Source organism: Stegodyphus dumicola, chromosome 5, assembly GCF_044657685.1.
Source record: "Stegodyphus dumicola isolate Sdum_Otavi_A_Nest chromosome 5, ASM4465768v1".
In the NCBI taxonomy this organism is placed as follows: Eukaryota; Metazoa; Arthropoda; class Arachnida; order Araneae; family Eresidae; genus Stegodyphus; species Stegodyphus dumicola.
Window position 1 is genome coordinate 198492069 of NC_140772.1, and position 23948 is coordinate 198516016.

General features: G+C 32.9%; 1 protein-coding gene across 1 annotated transcript; it reads right to left on the bottom strand.

Annotated features, from left to right (window-relative positions):
* Positions 1-319: 319 nt before the first annotated feature.
* Positions 320-22887, bottom strand: LOC118194364 (techylectin-like protein). The gene is made up of 6 exons (XM_035365548.2): positions 22747-22887; positions 15599-15753; positions 13499-13653; positions 11438-11543; positions 6252-6416; positions 320-716 (listed from the first exon to the last, which is right to left on the bottom strand). Exons 1-6 carry the CDS (start codon positions 22761-22763, stop codon positions 418-420), a joined length of 897 nt encoding a protein of 298 aa, XP_035221439.2. The 5' UTR covers positions 22764-22887; the 3' UTR covers positions 320-417.
* Between the last annotated feature and the right edge of the window lie 1061 nt (positions 22888-23948).

A 23948-nucleotide genomic window follows, 5' to 3' on the forward strand; every position in this document is an offset into this window, starting at 1 on the left:
ATCTATATATGTGTCTCTTACAAATGTAAAACTGAAACTTCAATATATATACTCTATGATTTGGTAGATTTGATAGCTGATTTAACATTCATTGAAGTTTAAGTTTATACTATAGCTCAAAATATTTAATTTTTATAATGAAATAAATAGTGCGGCGAGTGTACAGGTAATTTACTATTTTGCAGTTCTGAAGCCTCTCTCATGCGGAAGTAGCGTTATATTCTGACGTGCACCTGTGTAAAATGTTCAATATTTTCTGCCATATGAATACATGAAATTAGAGGGGCTCATCTTAAAATACACTAAATTGATGTCATACTTAACAAATAAAACTATGCTTTATTTTTTAATACAATGTCATTCTAGCTAGTTTGAAATTTATTAAATTAGCAACAAATGACATTCTAATATACTAATTTACTGAGTTGTAATAAAATCTGAAGATATTGGAGAAGAGGTAAAATCCTTGGATCGCAGTTTCATTTCCACAGTATCCATGGACTCATGGTCACCTTTCCAAGTGTACCAGGCGACTCCATCAACATAACTCTCATGTTTTCCCCTCAAATAGAGTCCATTTAAATTTGATGCATGACAGGCATTGTACCACCAGCCTCCTTTGTAGAGTTGAGCACAAGTGTTGTTAATAAGGCCATCGTTATCTCGATCTTTGGTCGAAAATTGGTGATTGTTATGTGCTAGATGAAGTGAATCACCTTTAAAAAATTAATAGTATTGAAAATTTTATTAATTACATTACAGTAAATATTACAAAGATTTTGCATAATTTTAAAAGTTTAATTAATATTTTATAAATGTTTTGTAACATTTTAAATTTATTTACATTCTTACAACGTTCAATTTTCTGAAAACTTTGCTTCTTAACTATATCTCTGTATTAAATTCTCCTTCAGGTTCTATAGTTACCTAGTTAATAACAACAATCCAGCCGTCAGCAATAGCAATAAATCGCAAGCAGATACAATATTAAGATTCTGTCGATACTGACGATTTACCGCTCATATAAAGAACTATTAAACCGTGAAAATTAGTGTTACGTAAATTAAGCAATAAAATATAAACAAGTAAAATCTAAAAACGTATAATAGTTAAAGATTTATGAGATGCGGTGGATATTTCAAAATGATTGAAAAATTTCTAATAACGCGATCGTTTTTGATAAATATTACAATTAATAGTTTTACGATTATAACTAATAATCCTTTAACGAAAATTTTAAGATTTATTGATTTTAAAAAAGCTTAATGTGAGATCTTCGTATTCTGAAACGGATTTCTGGTCTTCATCACAGGTCATCTCAAATTAAAACTTGGATGACTTAAAATCGCATCACACTTATGAATGCGAAACGATGTTTAGAAGAATTTTTCTAGAAACGTATGCCCTCTAAAATTAGTTTGATGTACAGGTAAAACTCTGCTCTGCATACAATGTTTTACTGTTCTGGAGATGAGCTCTGTTCGATGCTGAACTTTGCTTAGATCAATCAATTAAAAAGACAAAACATGGGATCTAACAACGTTAAATTCCTCGAAAAGTAATGATCGATGTGGTAGTGAGGAAATTAGTTGACCGGCCTGATGATTCAATACCTTATCCCTTAAAATTGCATCTTTTGACCCAAAGCCTTTCTATTAAACTGTAACTTTCTATCACTTTCTGTAAGACGGTACTTATTGAAAAAGATTTGCATCAAACTATGCCCTGAAAGCGTGTTGAATATCGTTCCTGATTTTTCTTTCTGGAGCCGAATAATGAAAAAATGATTCTTTGAGAAGTACATCATATTTGAAAGAGGAAAAACGTAGTTGATAATTACTTTAGTAATTTTTAAAATACATTTTTGTATTTAAAAATGTATGTCTTGCGTCTTGTCTTTATATTTTTGTCCCTTTTATCTTCGTGTTAATACTTTGTTTGATCTATTAAATTACATCAGTTACTTTAGGATAGATTGTGTTAGATGTATTCGTTATGTAAAAAAAAAAACTAAATTATAGTCACCGAACATAAAATGGCAGGTTTTGATACAGTTAACAAATACTGATGCACAGATTGCAAACTCAGTAACAGAAAATATGTATGTAACACTTGAAGCACTTTCAGGTTGAAGGCTAAGTAAACTAAGACTGTAAAGAGTTTAGTGTTATAGCTAGTAAACTGAAACAACTCACAGCACAAGTGTGGCATGCTTGCTCCTTGATCACTAACTAAAGCACTGTCAAGACTACCTCACTATAGAAAAGATTAAGGAAATGCAGGCATTTTGGCGATATTCTTTACCATTTGTATTCAAATATATCTTCACATGCTGCGTCATTTTAAATGTAAGTTAAATTGTAGAGAGAACCTAAGAAGGAATCAGAGGGAGCAATGATAATAAGCAGAACTTAAAAATGAAGAAGAAAAGGAAGGAGCAAATTTGATAAATAACGCGTTAAGAATGTAAGAAAATAACAAGCATTAAAAAAAGTAATTATTATTTTTCGAAAAACTTGTTCAGTTTTTCACTTTAATTCGAAAAGTTAATTTGTGGAAACAAATCTTAAACAATTATAGAATCTTAATGACAGTAAAATTATTAATTAATGACAGCAAAACACACGATGATATTCTGCTTTTAAGATAGATGTTTTTCATAGCAGACAACCTTTCAGGCATTGCTCTCACGCTGATATCATACAAAAGACGCAAGCACAAATTCTCATAACGATTAGCTCTGTACAAAAATAAAAGTACGGAGATAATTTTCAGTTGCTTAGTCACCTTGCGCTCACTGCCAGTTTTCTATTATGAGAAATTACTAAGAGAGAAAAATTCTTTCAGGGCTTCAGCTAGACAGAAATATTTGTTCAGACTGAGAAGGTCAGAAATTATTTGATACCTGTCCAAGAGTGAAATTTCAAATCATGCTTAAAAACAAATTTGACATTTCATTTGCATGTAATTTCACACTCTCACCAAGTTAAAAACGGCAGAACGAGTTCCCTGCTAAAAGGATACAAAAATGGAGACCTGGGCTGGTAAAAAAGGCGGAGACAGAAAGAATAAAACTGTCAATGTAGTGAACTGTATATTTTTCTGTGCGAGAAATGCAAAAACATGGTACAATCGTCTGCCCCAGTTCCAATTGATAGCTGAACTTACTAATTGCTTATACTATGAGATCATGCACAAAGTGAATGTATAATTCTTTAGAATAGTAGATCGTAGTAGTGGTTAAATTACCATCTTACCAGTTATCGATTAATTTTCTGCTTTAATTTTAGGTAAGATTATTTCAGCGCTTTCATGAGAATTTTTGTATTTCAAATAGCTAGAGTGAAGTGAAAACATTAAGGTCACTTTCCCTTTTAAGAAATTAAGATTTAATTACGCTTTTGATGCTACATCAAGGACGATCTTCGCCAGTGGTCAGTCATGTTGTGTACAAATTTATTTTATCATAAAACGTTTTCCTGTATTTCATTGAAACCTATGGGCCTAAAGCAATTTTTTTTTAAAAATGGTCTTCGTTCGTTGTCCATATTAATTTTTTCGCTATTGATAATAATATTTAATAACGTTCTGAGGTGCGTATCAGGCAAATCCGAGTTGCTCTTGAATTTTTATTCTTCAAAATAATTTATTATATTTTAAATTATGTTTTTAGTAACATAACATAATGTAATATATCAAATAATATCTATTATTTATCATATGTAAATTCACAAAGGAGCAATAAATCTTAAAAAACAAAAAAGGCAGGATAAAAATGGTAATGGTTATTGCTCTGCATTTAAGAATGGATTTATATACTCAGTCCTAGTGTCTTTTGCAATCTTCGCATTTATACATTGTTTGCTCTCTACTGTTTCTTTTGTACGATTTTGTACATATTTTTCTTTTGACCCTTGACTGTTTGCATTTATTCTGACTTTTTTCATTTGTAATAAAAATATGTCGCTTTGTTACCAAAGTTCTAGCAACCGATCCTAACAAGCCGTTAGAGGTTTGATATACTGTAAAAAAGGATAGTTATGGCCACACTCATCAAATATCTTGTAATATGCTTGGACGTCATACTAAATCAATACTTCCAGAGTATTAATTTTTCATAAACGGGAAAAACTGCCCCTGAATGAACCCTATGACACGTGCACACAATGGACATGATGCCGCGTTACTTCGATAAGAGCCGACGGCAGATTATGCGATAACACTCCATCTAATATAGACTCTTTTGCAAAAAAATCGAAGCACCATGGTGGTTTTTCATAAAATTGAATATGCGTATAGCTCATACACAGCTAATAAAATAGTTAAAAATGAAGGTTATAGTACCTGTTTAGGGCTCACAATCACCCATTGAGTCTTCAAATTACTAGTTGGTCGAACCGCCCTTGGCGGCAATGCATGCTTGAATTCATCGAGGCAAGAAGTGGCAGATGTTCCCAATGTCATCCTGCGACACATTCTGCCAGGCATTCATCAGTTTTTGCTCCAGATCTGCGATATTTTGTGGTGCCAAAATCTGGCGGCCTACCATGCTCCAGACGTTATGGCCCCAGGATGATTTGCTATGAAGGATAATGCAACTGGCCGCAGGATGGTATTAACATATCGTTGAGCTGTTAAAGATGTACCGAAAATGACTAAAGATGACCTGCTGTCATAAGAAATAGAGCCACACACCATTACACCAGATATTAAGACTGTATGCCTTTGTAAAACAAAGGCTCATTGGGATTGCAGGCCCGGTCCTCTCCAGACACGAAGATGGTGGTCATCTGCTTCAAGAGTGAAGCGGGATTCATCGCTGAACACTACATGATGCCATTCTGATTGCAGCTATGATGATCGGCTGCGACACCACTCCAGACGACTCCGCCGATGTTGTGGGGTCAAAGGCAAACGTCTTAAAGGCCTCTGTGAGCGTAACCCCACCTCAGAGAAGCGCCGTAATATAGTGGACGGTACCATGGGAGGTATACACGTGGCTGTAGTGCGTTGAATAGTCGACAATGATACCGTTGAGGCGGTTCGGGCCTGGCGAACAATCATCCTATCTTGCCTCGCATTTGTGCTCCTTGGCCTTTCAGAGCCTTCATTTCGTCGGAAATTTCCTTGTAGCAACCATTGCTGGCAACATCTTTGCACAACAGTGTCTGTACGCTGCAGGTGGCGGCCTATTGCTCGGTATGACCACCCAGGTTCATGCGACCACGTTCAAAGTCATTTTTGTTGTCTGTAAGGTCTTTGATATCGACGTAATGGCATTTTTAGTTGCTTCTTTACGGAATTGCAATGGCAGCAACAAAAAAAGATAAGTTTTCCGCCTCTGTTACTGCTTTTATACTTTTGCGCATCAGAAATGCGCGCTATGATCACAATTCCTGTTCATTTGCCTTGAAACATTGATCATTTGCATGTTCGAACAAGATGCTTTTGCATACCAAATTTCGTCACGATCACAGAAGCCCTTCTTGGCCCTTCGATTGTTTTGCAAAAGTGTGTATTTCTCAGCAAAGAATAGCCTTAAAACTATTTAGTCAGTTGTAAAGATCTTATTTTATTCTAACGAATTACTTTTAATTCGACTTTCTGTTCCTCCTGATTTCAGTTTCCTGCTGGAATGTAAATTTTAAATGATGTAGTAAGCAAAATCTAACCGTGTTTCAGAAGCAGTATTTAAGCTGCGTTTCAAGAGTTCCTAAGTAGCGAAAGTACGGTATAGCGGAATTAGTTCCGAGTTTTGCTCTTTGCAGGCGATTTAGCGTTTAGAAAACTAAGGAGCCAGACGTTAGCCATTCAAATTTATTGTGATTCGTTACATTTTTATTTTCTGTTAAATTTAGTTCAGCCACAAGTGGTGGTGAATTTTAAGCACCGAGTGCATGGATCTTGTTAAATTTAGTTCAAATGAAAAGGTTATTTAAAACCTTCTTCTTCAGTATCCACTCTTTAAAGACACAGGGAGGTATTCGCTACTCCGTCTTCTACGTGGTGTCTACATTTTATGCTTCCAAAAAGAGTAAGGCTCTATACGGTAACCGCAGTTGCTAAATAAATGGATATTTAGAAATAATACTTGAATATACTTGTTAGCAGTCATTTTCACATAGTAGTCGTGAAACAAACCCATATACAAGTATTTTCGCAACACGAAACTCTTCACTGAATCTATTGAATACAATTCGCTTTTAAAAAGATAAATAAAACAAAATTCTAAAATTGCAAAATTTTCTCACCAGCATCTCCGCTGTAACCATTCACGTGCAATGTATAGTTATGAGCTTCATCGTCAATCCAAAATTCGTCATAGAGAGCATAGCTCGTGTTGCCTTCAACGTCCGTTAAATCGATTCGAAGTGAATAAATCTTTTGACTACTTAGTGCAAAGATATTATCATTTCCTGAAAAGAAACATAATCTTAATTTACTCTATTAAATGCATTTAAAACCATGCGTTAAAGAATTCCCTTTTCGTTTTTATAAAACAACAGTTGTGTAGTTAATTTAAGTCTACTGAATTAATACTAACTTTATTAACGTTATTATGTATCACTTTGCAGTCATTTAAAATGAATTTATCAATTATTCAATTTATACTACACAATTATCTATATAATATAATTATACTACACAATCTTATTTTATTTAATGAAAGAATTAATCGTTCCATTTTTTAATTGGGTTTCCTGTAAGTTAAGTTAAACTCTGTTTCTCACTTATTTTCTGAGCTAACACGAATAAGACATTTGGGCAAATGGTCGAATTTCTACGTAATATTGAGGTTTAAAATTGCTTAATTTGATTATTTATATAAGAAACCTAAACTACTTAATCAGAAAAATTTTATCTTTTCATTAAGATATGTTCAATAGAATTAGAGATATGCCCGATTAATTATCTAAATTTTGTAAATCCGGTTAAATTCTTTCGAGTGTTAAAATTAGTTTGGATAGCGTACGTGTCGGTAGGAGGACAAAGTCACTTTCACGTTTCCTGTGTTTGGGTAGGGTGATTTGTGTGAGATAAGGGGTTACTACCTTTTTTGGCCAAATGGCGATTAAAGGCGGAAGTTGCGTGAACTTGTTTGAACTTCTGAGGGGGGAAAGTGGACATTTTTGTACTGTTTTCTTCTTCGCGGTTTTGAGTGGAGTTTCTTCCCAAATTGGGGAATTTTTCGGAATGTGGAGGCCGTTCAGATTAAAAACTGGTCGCAGGCCTCCATTCGTGCTCCCATTCAGACGGTAGCTTTGGTACCTGAATGTTGCATCTTGAAGTGCTCCGTAAGTATAGCTTTTCTAATGTTCTGCTGCAATCTCTTTCGAAATGTGGGTAGCGAAAGAATCTGATAAGTCAACGAGTAGAAATAGCTCGATGAAGATTACGATGACGGATATTACAGATGCTCAAATTAATCGTAAACTAAATCAACGTGAAAAAGAAAGCATTTACAAAGCCGCTATTGAAAATTATGGTAATGAGTTTGAATTCGGTAAACAAGTTAATGAAGACGACTCCATCTTTAAGCAAATGTTAGATGAAGAAACTGATGATTACATAAATTACAGACACAAAAGAAAAATACAAAAATTAATAGCAGCCGAAAAAGAAAAATCCGATAAAAATGAAAAACTTCAAAAAATATTCCCAAACCTTATGAAGGACATAGCCGAAACCAGCAAAAGAGCAGAATCCACAGATATAAAACTCAGACTGGTCTTACCCCAGAAAATTCGCTAAAATCCTTGATGACAGCACCATAAAATCAGACATCTCCCAAAATAATCGATAATCGCTTCAGCAATCTTCCCTCTGAAGTGTCCGTAGACAGAACAGATAATGTCTTCAACACTGAAGATAAAAGTATCCATTCTATAGTAATTAAATAGGATAACCTAAATTGGCTTGAACTTGATAGTAAGTTACGAAAAATTTGCTGTGAAAAATATGAATCACAATTAAGAAGGAATTATTTACTCCAAAACTGCCGAATATTATCGAAATATTACCCTGAAACTAGAGAAATTAAAAAGAAATTATCACACGTATCTGTTTGATGACGAAAAAAGCCACTAAAGTTGTAATTAAAGGAATCCCAGAAATGGAAATGGATGGAAAGGAAATTCCCTGTCCGGAAGGTAAAACAACTCACACGAAGAATAGAAGAAATATACGAGGAACTACCGCTCTTTTTTGTTGTACTTGACAACTCTGCAGAGGGTAATGCAATCTACAATGCTAAAAATATTTTTAATTTTAATATAAGAATAGAAAAATATAAAACGCCCCACCCAGTGCTTTAAATGCCAGCTTTAAATCAGTTAGTGATTACCTCAGTTTAGGCCATTCATAGATTGCTTGGCCATTCATAGCTCAAACGTTTACGAACAGTGACTGCACTTGGTATCCTGGTACCGAAATTTTTACATGCTTTTAAAATTCTGTTTTCTAAACGATGTCTGTTAAAATTCTACTTAAAGGGAGGTAGACAGCATCGATATACCCCATATTAACGTTGAAACGATAATCTAACAATCATCCTCAGAACGTAGAACAGATGCAAAATCACATAAAAGAACAATACAGAAAGCGATAAGACCTTCTATAGATGCTATATTCTCGTTTAGCTACGATCTACCTTGCCATCGAGAAATATATGAAAACCTGTAAAAGTACCAAAGTATTCCAAAATCAGTAAATATCACATTTGATAAACACTGTGTCATTGACAATACACCCACGGCTTTCTTTCAAGCAATCTACGAAAACCTACGCATTTAAAAAAAGTATGCAAAAGTCAGTAAACATCTAAAAAATTGTATTATGAGAAATTATAAAGTTGTAAGGTATGCTATTTTAGTTTTAAACTAACAAGTTTTGTCCAGTTAAATAGCTTTTCTATCTTTCCTCATTTTCATGTCTCCAGTTTCGCGTGATATACAAAGTAGGGCACAAAGATACTATTTAAGCTGGCGTCTCAATTACTTCAAAGAGAGCATGCTCTGCCTTTCGGCCACGTTGTTTCGCTGATATGTAAGCTTGCTATTTTGCCAGCCGTGCATATTCATTGCCGATTTGCTTAGTTTTGTAAGCATCAGGAAGGCCGACTGGAAATCCTTTCTTGAGTTGAACAAAAGGGTTTTTTCACACTTTCTGTTCGTTGTCATTGATAAAGTTGAACTTACAGAAAATTCGCTTCACAGTTCAAGTAAAGATCTAGTCAACAAAAATAAATTTTAATTTAGCTAGAATCGTACAAAGTAATTTAACAGTTACCACATTAATGCGTAAAACTATGGTTTGTTTAAGGAATTTTATTGAATAATAATGATATCTACCAAAAGGGAACAGTCTTCACAATCCTGAACATAGTAGCTTCAGAATTCTCCCTGTCGCAGACGAGTATTATGCTAGTCCAAAAGAAAACTTTCCTAACTTGCGAAAAAAGCCCGCCTTGCATTTTTTGACATTCAGGCAGAATGAAGCATCACTCCTTCTTGCTTGTGCTGAAAAAAACTCTACTTTCAAATTTCGTATGGAATTTAATGATGAATAGTCACTTTGTAATGATCTTAAGTTTTACTAACTTTTATTTTATTTTAAAACTTTACTATCCTCTCTTATTTTCCACTTCCGACCAGAATTAACGCGTTAACTTGTTTATGCAAATTGTACTTGTTAACGCTTAAGTATTTAAGTTGTGGCTTTTTGCCAAGAGCAGAGTTAGATGGAGAGAAAGTGAGTCGCCTTGCCACTGCATTTCACGCGAGCTTGCCATCAGTTGCTGTCTGCCTTTAAGACCAGAGTTTTTATTCCTCTCGAAAGCTAAAGACGTATTGTAGTTTTCCGCATTTTGCGTACTACATACGCAATAATTTAAAAGGCCAATCTTAGTGTTAGTCATTTGTGTAAAGTATTCAAAGTTAGCTTTTATTTAAATTTTAGTTAGTCAGTAGTTCTTATATTTTTTTTTACGTTCAGACCACAAGTGGTTCGTCTTTGTATCCCGAAATGCGGGAGCGCCTGTAATATCATGGAAAATAAAGGGTAATTTAACCCTTCTCATCTTGTCATCCTTGCTACACTCCATAGGACATAGTTTGTAGTCAAACTCACTGTGTAGTCAGGATTCGTCATGTTCGTAAAACAGATTAGAAGGAACATTAGTCTTGATAACTTTATGCATGACTTTGCCCCATTAGCAGTTAAATGGTCCACAGAGATCATCAGATACACAGCTTATCAGATAAGCAACTGTTGCTGAAGGATGTCTCTATTTCACAACAACCTGAGTACATGGTTTATTGAGATTTATTTTTCAGGATGAGAAAGCTCCTCAAATCGCTGGATCTGCTGGATCTGATTTCCAGTTATATCTTTATTCTTAGAACTACTTCACTTAGAAGTCACACGTATGCGCAAACATTATTTCTACTGCTCATCTTCACTACTTCTTTCCTAGGCAAGGATCAATGACAATAACTACGAAAATCAGCACTTTTTATGTGGCACATTTCAATTTTATGGATGAGATGCTGTCTATGAAAACAAATATAATTCGAAATGTATATACAGTCAACTCCCGATTCACCGGCCTGTGGATTAACCTAAGCGTATATAAAGGAAAATAAAAGTTAAATTTTTTTGTGTAGAAATGGAAAATTACTAATACAAACCAACAAAATTTCTATGGGAAAGGAAAAAAATAGAGAAGAAAATGCATCATATAACTTGATAATAGCAAATGATTTCATAGCGTTTAACAACTGGTTATATTCCCTACATTAAGTAATTTATTTTACATAATCTGTACTACTTAAATATTGTTAAATCACTATTAAAAAGAAACTGATATATCGCAAAAATAAATTAAGTACATAGCTATTTGTCTTCAGTTTCCTATTTGACTCCTATGGAAAATTAAAATTATATAGACAAAAAAAAAAAAAAAAAAAAAAAATCTTCCTTTCTTTCTGAATTTTATTCTTTGTCTGAATGCTGATTTAATTTACATGACCGAATGAAATTATTACCTGAAATAAACTACTTAATAGTATAGATAAATTGTTTATAGTTTTTTCTCTTAATGATGGTACAAGTTATTCTTCTAAAGTTTGTTTTTTAAATGCTATCGAGCTATCGAGTTAAACGTGTTTTTATTTGGCTACGTGTAGTCGTCGTTCCTGTTATTATCTCGTTAATCGGGGTTTTTACTGTCTCATAAAGTTCCTTAAGAATCTCTCGGTCATTTTATGCAAAGCTATAAAGTGTAAACTCATTCAAGTTCAAATATTTTTTGTAACAGTTCTTGAATCATACTGTAAAATGAAAATCAATGCATTAAACTGAATTATTAAATTAAGTTAAACTTTGGAAGTTTCATGAAATGTTAAATATTCATTAGGGAGCTAAAGAAGATAATTACCAAGCCAGAAATCTCTTTCAATGTTGCCAAAACCTTTCTTGTAGGAATCCCAATCTTGGTAGAAATAATCTTTAGGTCTTAAAAAATTTCCTCTCCTTTGAATAATCTATAATAAAACAAAATATACATCCATACACTAGAATACTTACTCAGATGGATAAGTATTCTAGTTGAAACATAAACTCTTAACTTTATCAGAAAGTATTACTGACATGAGCTCCACTAAAATGTGTAATGCATAGCAAATATGTGACATTGCTGATGCCAACTGAATCTGGCAGGTCGAGATGAAGGAAATACGCTTCATGTTGTATAACACTTTTCAGTTTCGGCAATGTAGAAGAGCCATTTTTGTATACTCAGGCATCTAAACATTTCGGAAACAAAAACCCTCTGATGTCAAATTAAAGGCTAGGTTAGGTCATTTGACTGTGGCCAAGCACGAATAGAATGAAGGCTTATTATGAATAAGGGCAAAGACTTTACAGAATAAAAAGCCTATTTATAAAGAATACGATATGAATTTTCGATTTCTGTAAAAGAAAAGGGATTTTTAAATGACAAAGATTTTTAGAAGGAAAGAAATTTCAATTCTATAAATCTTATAAAAGGAAAGGATATTCAAATGACAGAGACTTATTAAAAGAAGGAACTTTTCAATTTACAAACTTTTTAAATGATAAAGACTTACTTTAAGAAAGACAAAGACGTTTATTTTTCCTTAAATATTATTGCAATTTTATTTAATTTTATTCCTTATTATGAATTTTTAAGTTATATTATCATATCATATTGGGATTGTATTATTGCAAACGATATTATATACACCACAGTAAATGGTACCAATTGTAAATTTCGTACAAAATTAATAAATGCAGAACCAACGGAATAAGGGCCTGATCCCCACCGGAGGGGATGGTCATGGAGTTATGGGTAGCGATCATTCGCTGCTTGGTGTTGTGCCACTGCAGCTGCTTGATGTCGTGCCTTTTGGGACCTGTGGGGAGTTTTTGGACTTGTACAGTTGTGCGACGGAGCAATACCTGTGTGAGCATATGCAAAGTTCTGGTGCTCCGTCCACTTTTGCCTGTTGCTGTGGCCAAGCACACAAGGGATGTTTTTCTAAGGGATAATTTTCAGGGGTCCTTGTGAGATGAATTTGATATCGAGTCACATTGTACACGGTGAAAACTACAAAAAATGCACCATACAACCTGCCCGTTTGCTTCGACTTTAACTTAGGTCGAGCTACATGTATTCAGCGGTCTCAACCACTCAGCCATTGGTGAGGATAAATTAAAGGACCAAGCATTTACTTCGTAGACATACTTTTGATATCAACTTCCTGTGAGTAATATCTATAGTTAAGTTTTCGTACTCTTTTTATTCATGTTCTATAACATTTTCCATTTCGGCAATGTAGAAGGACCATTTTTGTATGCTCATGCATCTAAATATTTCCAAAACAAAAAATCCTCTGAAGTCAAATTAAAGGCTAAGTTAAGTTATTTGACTGTGGCCAAGCACGCAAGGCATATTATTCTAAGGGGAGGGATACCTCTCAGAGGGCTTTATGAGATAAACTTGATATCGCATTCATGCTGTACATGGTGAAAACTACAAAAAATGCACTATGAAGCCTGCTTGTTTGCTTCGACTTCTACCTAGGTCGGTCTGCAAGTATTCAGCGGTCTTAACCATTCAGCCACTGGTGAGGATAAATTAAAGAACCACGCATTTAGTTGCTAGATGGACTTCTGCTGTGAACTTCATGTCTTCCTGTGAGTGCCATCTATGGGCAAGTTTACTATTTTTATTCATGTTTTAAATAGTCGTCATTTAGACAATGTTGTCATTACAACTATCATCATTTATTCGTTTTTAGTGATATTTAAACTTTTTATGAATTTTTGAATCATTTCTGAAGTCAAAAATCATTTTGTATTATTAAGTCAAATTTAAAATTTACTTTTTCATTAAGATGTAACATGAAATTAGAAGAATTTGTTGATAAAGGTTCAGGCATACAACTAAGTATAAAGATAATAATATATATATTACCGTCCATCCTCCTCCATCAGTATCCATATCGCAAAATACTTTTAAAGATTTGCCTTCCATGACTCTGCTCCTGGGCCAAATTCTATATACTCCACTGGCATTATAACCTTCATTAAGTAGATCTTCGCAGTCTTGGGGTTTTGTAGAATCAGTGCCTAAGAAAAAAGAGTTTAAATGTTTGCAATTCCTAAAATGCATCTAAAAATATACGTGTGGATATGTTGCTAATGAGCTGTGTAAAATTCTAAAACGTTCGAATTCTTTCTTGTGCATTAACACAGTAATTTAGATGACGTTCTCCTTTCAACACGAAGGTCAAGATCTCATTTTACAAACTGTTACTGAGAAACTGTTGGCTCAAACCTGTATTGCAATCAAAGATAATATATGCATCAGAAAAAAAAATCGATATGTTTGATAAGTAAGTCTTTAATTTCTTTAAATGCTGATGCCATACACCAGTGATGGTAGAACTTCAAGACTATGGGAGCCGCATGATAGATTTTAGGAACATTCGAGAGCCGCAAGTTCAAATTTATATCGTTTTAAAAATAATGAGACAGGTTTTGAATATAAAGAAATTTTTGAAGTAAATTAATTTATATGTGATTAACATGATCACATATAAATATGATTAAATACATCTTACATCTACTGATTTGTAATCAGAAAAGTTAAGTCCCAAAAATATAAAAATTTGTATCTCTTGTACTGGGCAAAATGAATCCGAAGCATATTCATTGAAGTACAATTACATAAAAAATGTTATTTGAGTAAATTACAAATCATTATTTAAAGGAAAACTGAGTGTTTTTTTTTTATATTCATGAGCAGTCTTTTAGAAAGGATGAATTAAATTATATATGTTAACGCGCCCTACAAAGAAACTGTTATTCAAGAAAGAATATTTGTTTAAAAAATGAGTTATTAAATTGTTTAGGCTTCTGCTTAAAAGGTTAGTTGTTTTTCCCCCACAATTAACATAAGAACTAACATACTGAAATCATTCGAATTTTTGGATCCTAACCTAAGAAAGAAGAAAGAGTTAAGCATTTTCCCCCAAAACTTTGGAGTAACTACTTTTACTGATATCTAGTATAGAAGAATTCAGAAAAAAAAAAAAAAAAAAAAAAAAAGAATATGATTGCAATTTCAGTGATGTTTGAATAATCAGTATGACGGCCCTAACTAATACAGTACGTAAGTGTGGCATCCAACGGAATCTGACAGAAGTTTTTAGTGATCAGTACACTACGTAATTCTACGTATTTGTTGTTCTGGCGATAAACCAGCAATGCACAATTTAAAATCTATCAAACATTTTCATACATAATATAAGAAATTAAATTAGCGATTCATAAAGAAAAGTGGCAGTGCAAGATTTCTATTTCAAATTCCATGGTTATTAGAAAAATTAAACTATATTTATTCAAAGCAAGTCATATTTCAGATGGCAAAGAATCGTAAGTAGCTCGCGAGCCGCAGTTTGGCCATGTATGCTCTATATTACTAAAGTCTCGAAGGATACTGCGAAATTAATTAATTCAGAGATAAAATTAAATTAAAATTATGCTATGAAGGATTGGCGGCTCACTAAAGGGAAATACAGAAAACAATAACATAATAATTTCAAATACAAAATGATAATGTCAAAATACAAAAAGCAATAAAAAATAAAAAATTATAAAATATAAAATATATACAAATGTAAAAATTAGCCTAGTTTCTGAATTACATCTGCATGATCTTTTTAAAACTAGTTACATTTAAAAAAATATAGAAATGTTAATCAAGAAAAAATTAAGATACTTATTGTGTTTCAAAATACAATGTAGTAAATTTAAGAAACTGCTTTTTAATTTTTTTTTCAAATTTAATTATCATTAAGATATAACCTGCTCCGAAATGAAAGAAAAATATTCGAACAAGAAAACAGAAAAGCAATAGGTTAAATCAAAAGTAATCTGAAAGAAATTTACAAAATTAATAAATGAGTCGAATAATCTATGGGCAAGTAAATCGAAAGTAATGTTAAAAAAAAGTAATCTCAACTAATTCTCACGTTTATATTAAGTATATAAATAGGAGTTTTATACTTACAGGCTGGGTAATTCTCCTTTGCATTGTGTATCGATTCCAAGGCAAGATCTAAGTAGGAAATCGATTTCGCTTTGAGACCACATTCCGTGAGATTTATTAAATCATCTTTCGCCACAGACAGTACCCAGAATAAGGCAAATAAAATTCCGGTATTTCTGAAGGAATTAATCAACAATGAACTTTAGTAGCAATTCTGATAATTCAATATTTTAGCAATGCAATCATTCAAAGTGTTCGTACATTACACTATTTTTATATGGTCAAGCTTGAAACACTTATAGATGAACACATACCCAATTTATAACGTGACTTTTAAGTAGGAAGAGAGAAGGAAGATGTCAAAAGAGAATTCGTAATGTATACTATGGGATAGGCCTTCATCCGCAGGTAATTAGAAGGTTTTATTAGTATCATTGCTGTTTAGCCATAAACCTAATTTTCATAAGCAGAAATAATCAGGGTAAAGAATTCTTAATGATGTAAGGTTCTTATTAATTAACCAATTATGATTTTCATCTCCATTTTAATTTCTTTCCGTATGCTTCACCAGAATACAATTTAGCTTTGCGTTTATTTAAGCTGAAGGTTTTGCATCTTAGCAGAAATAGAGTTTCTAGAACTTTAGGAGCGCTGTTAGTTTTTGCGAGCTCTATCTAAAAAATATTATCCCGGATTTTGAATTTTCTCGAAGCCCATTGCTTTAAACTTATGTGCTGGTAAATTTAATTGAACTCCCATTATTTCCTGTATAGTCTTAGACTACTTTTATCATCATTGAAATTTAATTACCTGTTATTGATTAATTTACATCGCCACAAATTAGTGGTTTATTTGTAGCACAAGTCCTGCCTCTTACATTAAAAGTTCATTTCCTAAAAAGGCCCGCTGGTGTCAATCATCCTATTCTCAGGCGTAGCATTAAATCCCTAAATGTCTAGTAGTGTTGTGGGAATAAGATTCAAGTATCAACTCAATTAGAACCTTAAAATATGTTATAGTTCTTTTTGGTTTCAAGTCATCAGATGTCAACAAGTGCATTAAGGTACTAGTACGGCCCATAGAGATAAATTGTCATCAGATTCACCGTTTGGGGAGGAACCTCTAAAACATAAATTTTTATTTTAGTTCTTAAGAAATCGGCACAAAGGCAAGTTTATAGGCCATTATGTCTAAATGGGACAAGTGAAGAATATGTTTTCTTCTTAAATGCATCCTTACATTTTTATACATAAGTTTTAATGCCAATTTGCTTTCGAATTTTCTTTAGCAGTCGCCGGCTGTAACTTATATAAAACTATTTACGACTATTAGTTGAGTCATATGAAATGTGTCAGAGAACTTAATCGAAATAACCTTTCGATGTCATCTGATGACACGTGTTGTGTAGCAAATTGACTTCATTATTACTTAAGTTTTAATGCCAATTTGCTTTCGAATTTTCTTTAGCAGTCGCCGGCTGTAACTTATATAAAACTATTTACGACTATTAGTTGAGTCATATGAAATGTGTCAGAGAACTTAATCGAAATAACCTTTCGATGTCATCTGATGACACGTGTTGTGTAGCAAATTGACTTCATTATTTAAATTATGACTTATTAAAATTAATTTATTAATATTCTAAATTTATGCTACACAATATGTATTTTATTTAATACCTGTGTTAATTTGTTTAATTTTTTAATTGGGGTTTTGTACGAAAGAATTGGTACGTTCTTTCCACTCGTTACTTGTAAATGCGCTGAAACACACAATGGAATCGGTTGCTTTTCTACGTAATAATCTCGATTTTATATTACTTAACTTAAGTTTACTCATTCTTAATTTATACCACTAGAAGCAGAAAAATTAGCTCTTTAATTTAAGATCACTTTCAAGAATCTAGCGTTAACATATTTTAAGATACAGTAAATTATTTAACTGAAATTTCCATTTTGCATTGTGTGGAAGGTAAAGAGGGAGGAAAGTGGTAAAAACGCTGTTTTTTAACAAATTTCTAGCTCTTTTGCCTACGCTGCTAAGGGATTTCCGGTGGGGTGAGTTTATGGTTGGCAAATCGGCCCTCGTAGCTATTACAGACTGGGCGATGGATTGGCGATGTTTAAATTTGTGTTTAGTTCAACGCCATGGAAAAAAGAGAAATTTTACAGCGTGTGAGGCGGTGATTGTAAAAACTGGTTTTATCTCAATTTTGAGCGTGTATTGGCGTCGGTGGTAACCTTGCTTAACAAAACGGGATGATTTCAGGGTGAAGGTCACATTTATCCTTCTTCACACTCTGGTCTCAGGGCTAAGAAAAATGTTGTGCGTTTAGTTTAGACCATGGGAAGCTGAAATGAGTCTTTACGATATCACCAGGGCTAGTTTGTCCGTTAAACGCAGTCAGAAAGGCTTTATCTATATATACTTATAAAAGCATAATGCATAGGAGTATGTGCTACACAGAAGTGATGTTTTCACCTTCTTTTTGTCTATCAAACCCTGAGACGGATGAACTTCAAGCCTGTAGAATCAACTCCATCCGATGATTTATTTCATATTCCTGCGACAGCAAACTTGATGCTCTTCTTCTGGATGTTTTCGTCTTCTATTACCAACTATTCCAACAAAGGAGGGATTAACAAAGAAAGATCCTTATTCCGCATCGTCCGATCTGTTTCCTCCATTCTGGGTGCTCTGAGGGCGGTGAGTCGTCTTGGGATACAGGGGACTTCTATGAAATGTTCTGGATTTCCGAATTTTTTTTTTTTTTTAAGATAAGGTGATTTTTTTTAAATTTTCGATGCGCATGTCAATTTCCTGCTTATTTAAGCTTCTAAAATGTTAAGAGAATTTAAGTTTTTTTTTTTTTTTTTTTTTTTTTTTTTTTTTTTTGAGTTTATATGATTTGTTAAGTGATTACCATACTGGTACTCCATATGAAATGTGCAATGTATAAAAATTAACTAGTGTAATACTTAAGTTAAACTATGGTTATAAATTGATATATTTTTACATAATATAGTATGAAACTGTTGAAAGAATAATTATGTTGTAGAAAATTTGTTAATAATAATTAATCTCCCCGGGGAAATTTATTTTTAATAAATCTTGGCATACATTATTTGATAGTTGTTTATTTTCCTCTTCAGAAACTAACTAAAATTTCAGATATATACTTTGGATCACAATTGTATGTTTTATTTAAGTATTACTCATGATCATCCCCAGTTATCCACGCGAGGTTAATCCGGTACCCAATCAAAACGCAATGCTTAAATTGGTTTTGGTTATAATTTTTAGGAAAATTTAATTTGTGTGAGGTGTCTTCTTAAAACGCACCGTAACACACGTAAGTTATTATTATTATTATTATTTAGGAAGAGTAACGTGGAATGTGAAATAATTCTTTGCACAGTTCATTCAGTTTTTAAATATGTTTCTCTGACACAATTAGAATTATTTGTGTCTCCTGTGAAACATTTTGGGATGATTTGCAATATTTTCACGAAGTGTGTAATAAATTAATTGCACGCGTATACTGTCTCTTCAGCTGTAGGAATCTTTACTGATGAATATCATCGGCTTTATGAACTGATGAATATCATCGGCCATAAGAACTGATGCACATGCATCGGCCAGCTTTTGATACCTCCAGAAAATTTATCTTTATTACCTACACCATTCTATCCAAAAATAACCAAAAGATTAATCTTTTACAACAATTCTTTCTTTTTTTCACAAGCGTTTACAGAAAAGAAAATGTGGCAAAAACGAAATTACCATTAAAAAGGATGATTACTCCTTTGGACTCAAAATCGATATTTCCACATCCGTTTTAGATATCTTGTTGAAATTCAGGCAATGATTAAAAAACTGTAAGTCATTAAGATCAACATTCATTTTTCTCATGTTCGTGTATACTGTTGAAGTTTTTTTAACGAAAGGGCTGGTGTTTATAGACACTAATCATGGATCTTTAAACTGATTTGAATTTCATAGTTTCTCGGAGAAAAAGGTATTAGAGAAAAAATGATATTTGCATTTGTAAGAGAAAGTATGTAGCATTATCAACACACAATGGACTTTTACAATTCTTTTACAATTTTTCACAGAATACAAACCAATCAGTTCTCACGAGATATTAAATTAACTGTAGTAGCGTCTGGAAATATTAATATTAAGAATTACTTATGCTCCGTAGACGCGGCAGCTACTCTGAAGACGACAGTCAAGCCCTTATTGCATTCATTCTTTAGTATCATACGGCATTTCACTGACTGTATCTTTTAATATAATGTGGGCCAAATAAGACCTACTAATGTTAAATACGGATAACTCTTGTAATACTAATTTATTTTGATTAATTTTTTAATACATTATGTATATTTTATGGAAATTATGTATGAAATATGACAACAGACAAATGTCCACCAATCTTCTCGATACAGAGATTGGCTCTTTTAAACGCATTTTCCATTACACCACGTAATGTTTCTGGTTGAAGGCTCAGTATTTCTTCTCCAATATTCTGCTTCAGCTGTCTAATAGTCTCTGGTTTATTAACATGTACTTTGTCTTTTAAATATTCCCATAAAAAACCCCATTGCTTTGTGCAAAACACAATTTACCTCTTAGAAGTACGTATGAAATTATTACATTCACACATATACACTGTATATATAAAACATGGCATTGTTTATGTCTTGCGTTAGGTTTCTTTCCAAATTTTTACGAACTTAAGATATTTTTCAATGCACTTTTTTTAACAGAATCCCTTTAGAAGCAGGCTTGTGCATTTCACACCAAAATACCTAGAGGATTGGATATTTCGTTTTCAGTACGCCTAAAAGCGTAGAAGATAGGCTACATTAAAACAGAAATATTGCGAACCAATGAGTTGCAATTATCCTGAATAGCAGCTATTTTAAGTGACCAACTACTAGCTAGTAATGAATGATGGCTGCCAAAGGATAAGCTACAAAATCTGTAAATGAAATGCTTTACGATTCCGCATCCCATGGCCATTGGTTTTTCTTTCTATATATTTTAATTTAATTTCACATTATATGTATACGTATGTGGGAAGTACCCATTAACTGAAGTCACCCCTGTTTACCGCGAGTGTAACGCAAAGAGTTGCAAAAAAGTGTTAACCGTGACAAGAGCACACGAGCTCTCTTGAGGCCAAAGTCATCTGGCTTTTATTCCTGTAAGACGGAGATCCTGTCGACTAGCCCTCCAGGAGTTTGGGACAAAGATATCCTTCCAGTCGTGTCATGGTGTTCAAGCACCGTTTGTGAATCTCTAAACTGGTTCCCCGGGATGAGAATTATAAGGGCTGAGTGAACTATGTTTGGACTGTGCTATCTCGTGTGGGGTTATCTAACCACTGTATTAATTTTATTTTTACCAATTTTCCAAGTTATTATAGTTTACATAATAAAGTATTATAGTTTATTTCATTCTCTAGAAATCCATCATACCCACATGTAAAGAACCAGTGTACTTCAAGCTGACGTTTGGCTCTGTGTACAGAGTCAAGTGTTGTATCGTCCTCTGTTAGTCTTCAGGGATTCTGCTCAGAGGACTAATACAAAATTAAGTAAATAAAAATATGCAATTCGCATGCTAAACCCTATTATAAGCTCGGACACAGGCCTTCTAATCACACGAGCAAACATTGCTAGCAAAAGGTTCGTAGTGGTTCTTAAATTGCTTTGCCCCATTCACCCCTTTTTACTGTTGCTAAACAATCATTCCTCTCCCCCGTTCTAAAAACTCGAAATATACATATAAATTTAGTTAAATTAGATTAGTTTCTAATGTGTTTTGTAAATTAAATAAGAGCAATTACGGAAAATGATTAACTATCTTAAAAAAGAAGTTTTTTATATTCATAAACTAAAGCTAAATGCTTAGCAGGCGAATCAAAGGCTCATCGTATTGCCCCTCTCCCTTAAACTGTGAAATTTTCACATAGTTGAGAACCTCTTGGTTAATGCCGGTTTAGTTAACTATAAGAGCTGTCTCTGACTTGTTTGGAGAAAGCCAATGACTACTGCCATCAGCTTTCTCTTAAACTTCATTGTTCTAATATATTTGCATCCTGTTAGGAGCCGATGAAAGCTGAAGCTACAGTAAAGATAAAAATTATAAGAAATTAATATAAGAAAAGAATTTCGTTACATAAAACCTTGTAGAGACATTAGGATTTTTTTGGAAGCAAGAAAATTGAAAAATGAGCAACGCTTTCACCGGGAATCGAACCACAGACCTCTGGAATACGCGCCCAACGTGCAGATCACCACACCACGAAGGCACACTAAGAAGGCGGGGAAAATACCTTATATACTCTGCCTTTTTAAAGGGCGACTGGCGTTTTCGGGGACCCAATCGCCAAATCCTGGCTGTTGAGAATCATCATCCACCACCCTTTTTAGATCGGGTGCACTTGTAAAGACATTATTAGATTATTTCAAAGAAAGATTATTATTAAGTTCAGGATTAGATTAAGAGAAAGATTATTTCAAAGCAGGAGTAACGAAAAGTGAGCAACGCCTTCGCAGGGAATCGGACCACGGACCTCTAGAATACGCGCCCAGCGTGCAGATCACACACCACAAAGGCATGTCAAGAAGGCGAGAGAAATACCTTATAACCTTACATGTTTAATAGCAAATGTACCTCAGCACTGAGAAGTCAGTGCCATTCTTTTGAAAGTACTTTCCCCAGAATAAAATGATAAGAGTTTCACTTGTAATAAGTTATAATTTAAAAAATCAAGTTAAAAGCTCATTTATCTTTTTTCATTATTTACGGTGCCTATTTCAGCTTTCATCATGATGTTTGTGTAACAGCAAATCTTTATTAAATAATTTCAATCTTTTTATTGTACTTTTGTAACAAAAATATGGGCATTTAAGCCAACGTTCAGATAATAAGCTAGAATTTCAGAAATTAGGATAAACATCATTCCTTTTTGAGATTATTATTTTCATTTTTATCTCTCTAACCAGAGGCACTATATTCATTTTTCACAATAGTACATTATATAAATTACACAGTATCTCCCTGGAACACATTTATAATAATTTTATAATGTTTCAGAAAGGCACACTTTTGCTGCAGGATTTCAATTTTACATAAATAAATACAGCTATACTTACATAGCATACATTTTCATCAAATGAAAGATGCTATTTCACGAAAAGCAAAATTCAAACCTGAGCTCTCAATGTCTGCTGAAATGAAGAATTTAGTATTGCTATAGCTGTTGCTTTTAATACCTAATAAATATTAAAAAAACATCAGTTGCAACACAGAAAGTGATTCATAGGGTGGGTCAGGTAATATTTCCAACCAATACCTGAAAGCGATTTGGTATTTTAAAGGAAGGGAATTAATCCTTTTCTGCAAACTGTATCTACAAGGAAATAATTAGCTAATGAAGGGAAAAAATAGCAAATTATTATTAAATTATTCACAGAGAAAAATGGCTCTAAAATAGCAAGTATTCATAAAATGTGTGCCACCTAGGAAATAGAATAAATGCTTTATTTCAATATAATAATCAGTTAATAACAAAAACATATTAAACTTCACCTTAATATATGATATTGTAAAACTGAAAATGCATATCATAAACAGAGTTTTGAGTAAGATTACCTAATGAATAATTTGTAAATATCTATAATATAACAAGCTCTCGAGTTTTCCAATTTTCGAAAAATTCTTTAATTTTCTAAAATATTTTTTAAAAATGTGTCATTATTCAGACAATTTTTATTTAACGAAGCACCAAAATTCTGTGAATGGGGTAATGATTATTTAAAGTATATGATTATTCTTTATTTTAATCATTATTATTACATGATACAGAGCGAAAACTGATTTTTAGTAGATGTACTACCATCAATATAATTCTTGAATGTACGGTATAACTCTTTTGTTTGATAAATTAAAAATGTATCGAGAAAATTGAATAGAAGATTCAGTTTTAAATGTACATTTATTTATCGTAAATAAGAAAGAAATTAATGAAACTCTAGTCCTTAATGAAAAATGTGCTTATAAAAATGCGCACAAAAATTATACTGCTTAACAAATTTCTTCAGAATCTAGTTCGCGAAAGAAAATGTAGACCTTTTTTGATTTTTAATATGATTTCTTTTTTTTTTCCATTAAAATGAAATCTACAAAATGTTAAATAGGAACCACGAAATCAGCTAAAATAGTTATAGTTTTGATGACGACAAGTAAATCTTTCAACACATTTTATTTATTATAAAAGAACTGGCGTCTTCAATAAGAACTACGTTTGTGGGTAAGTGGAAGCACAAGAGATTTGAAATCAGGTGGCAAGGACAAA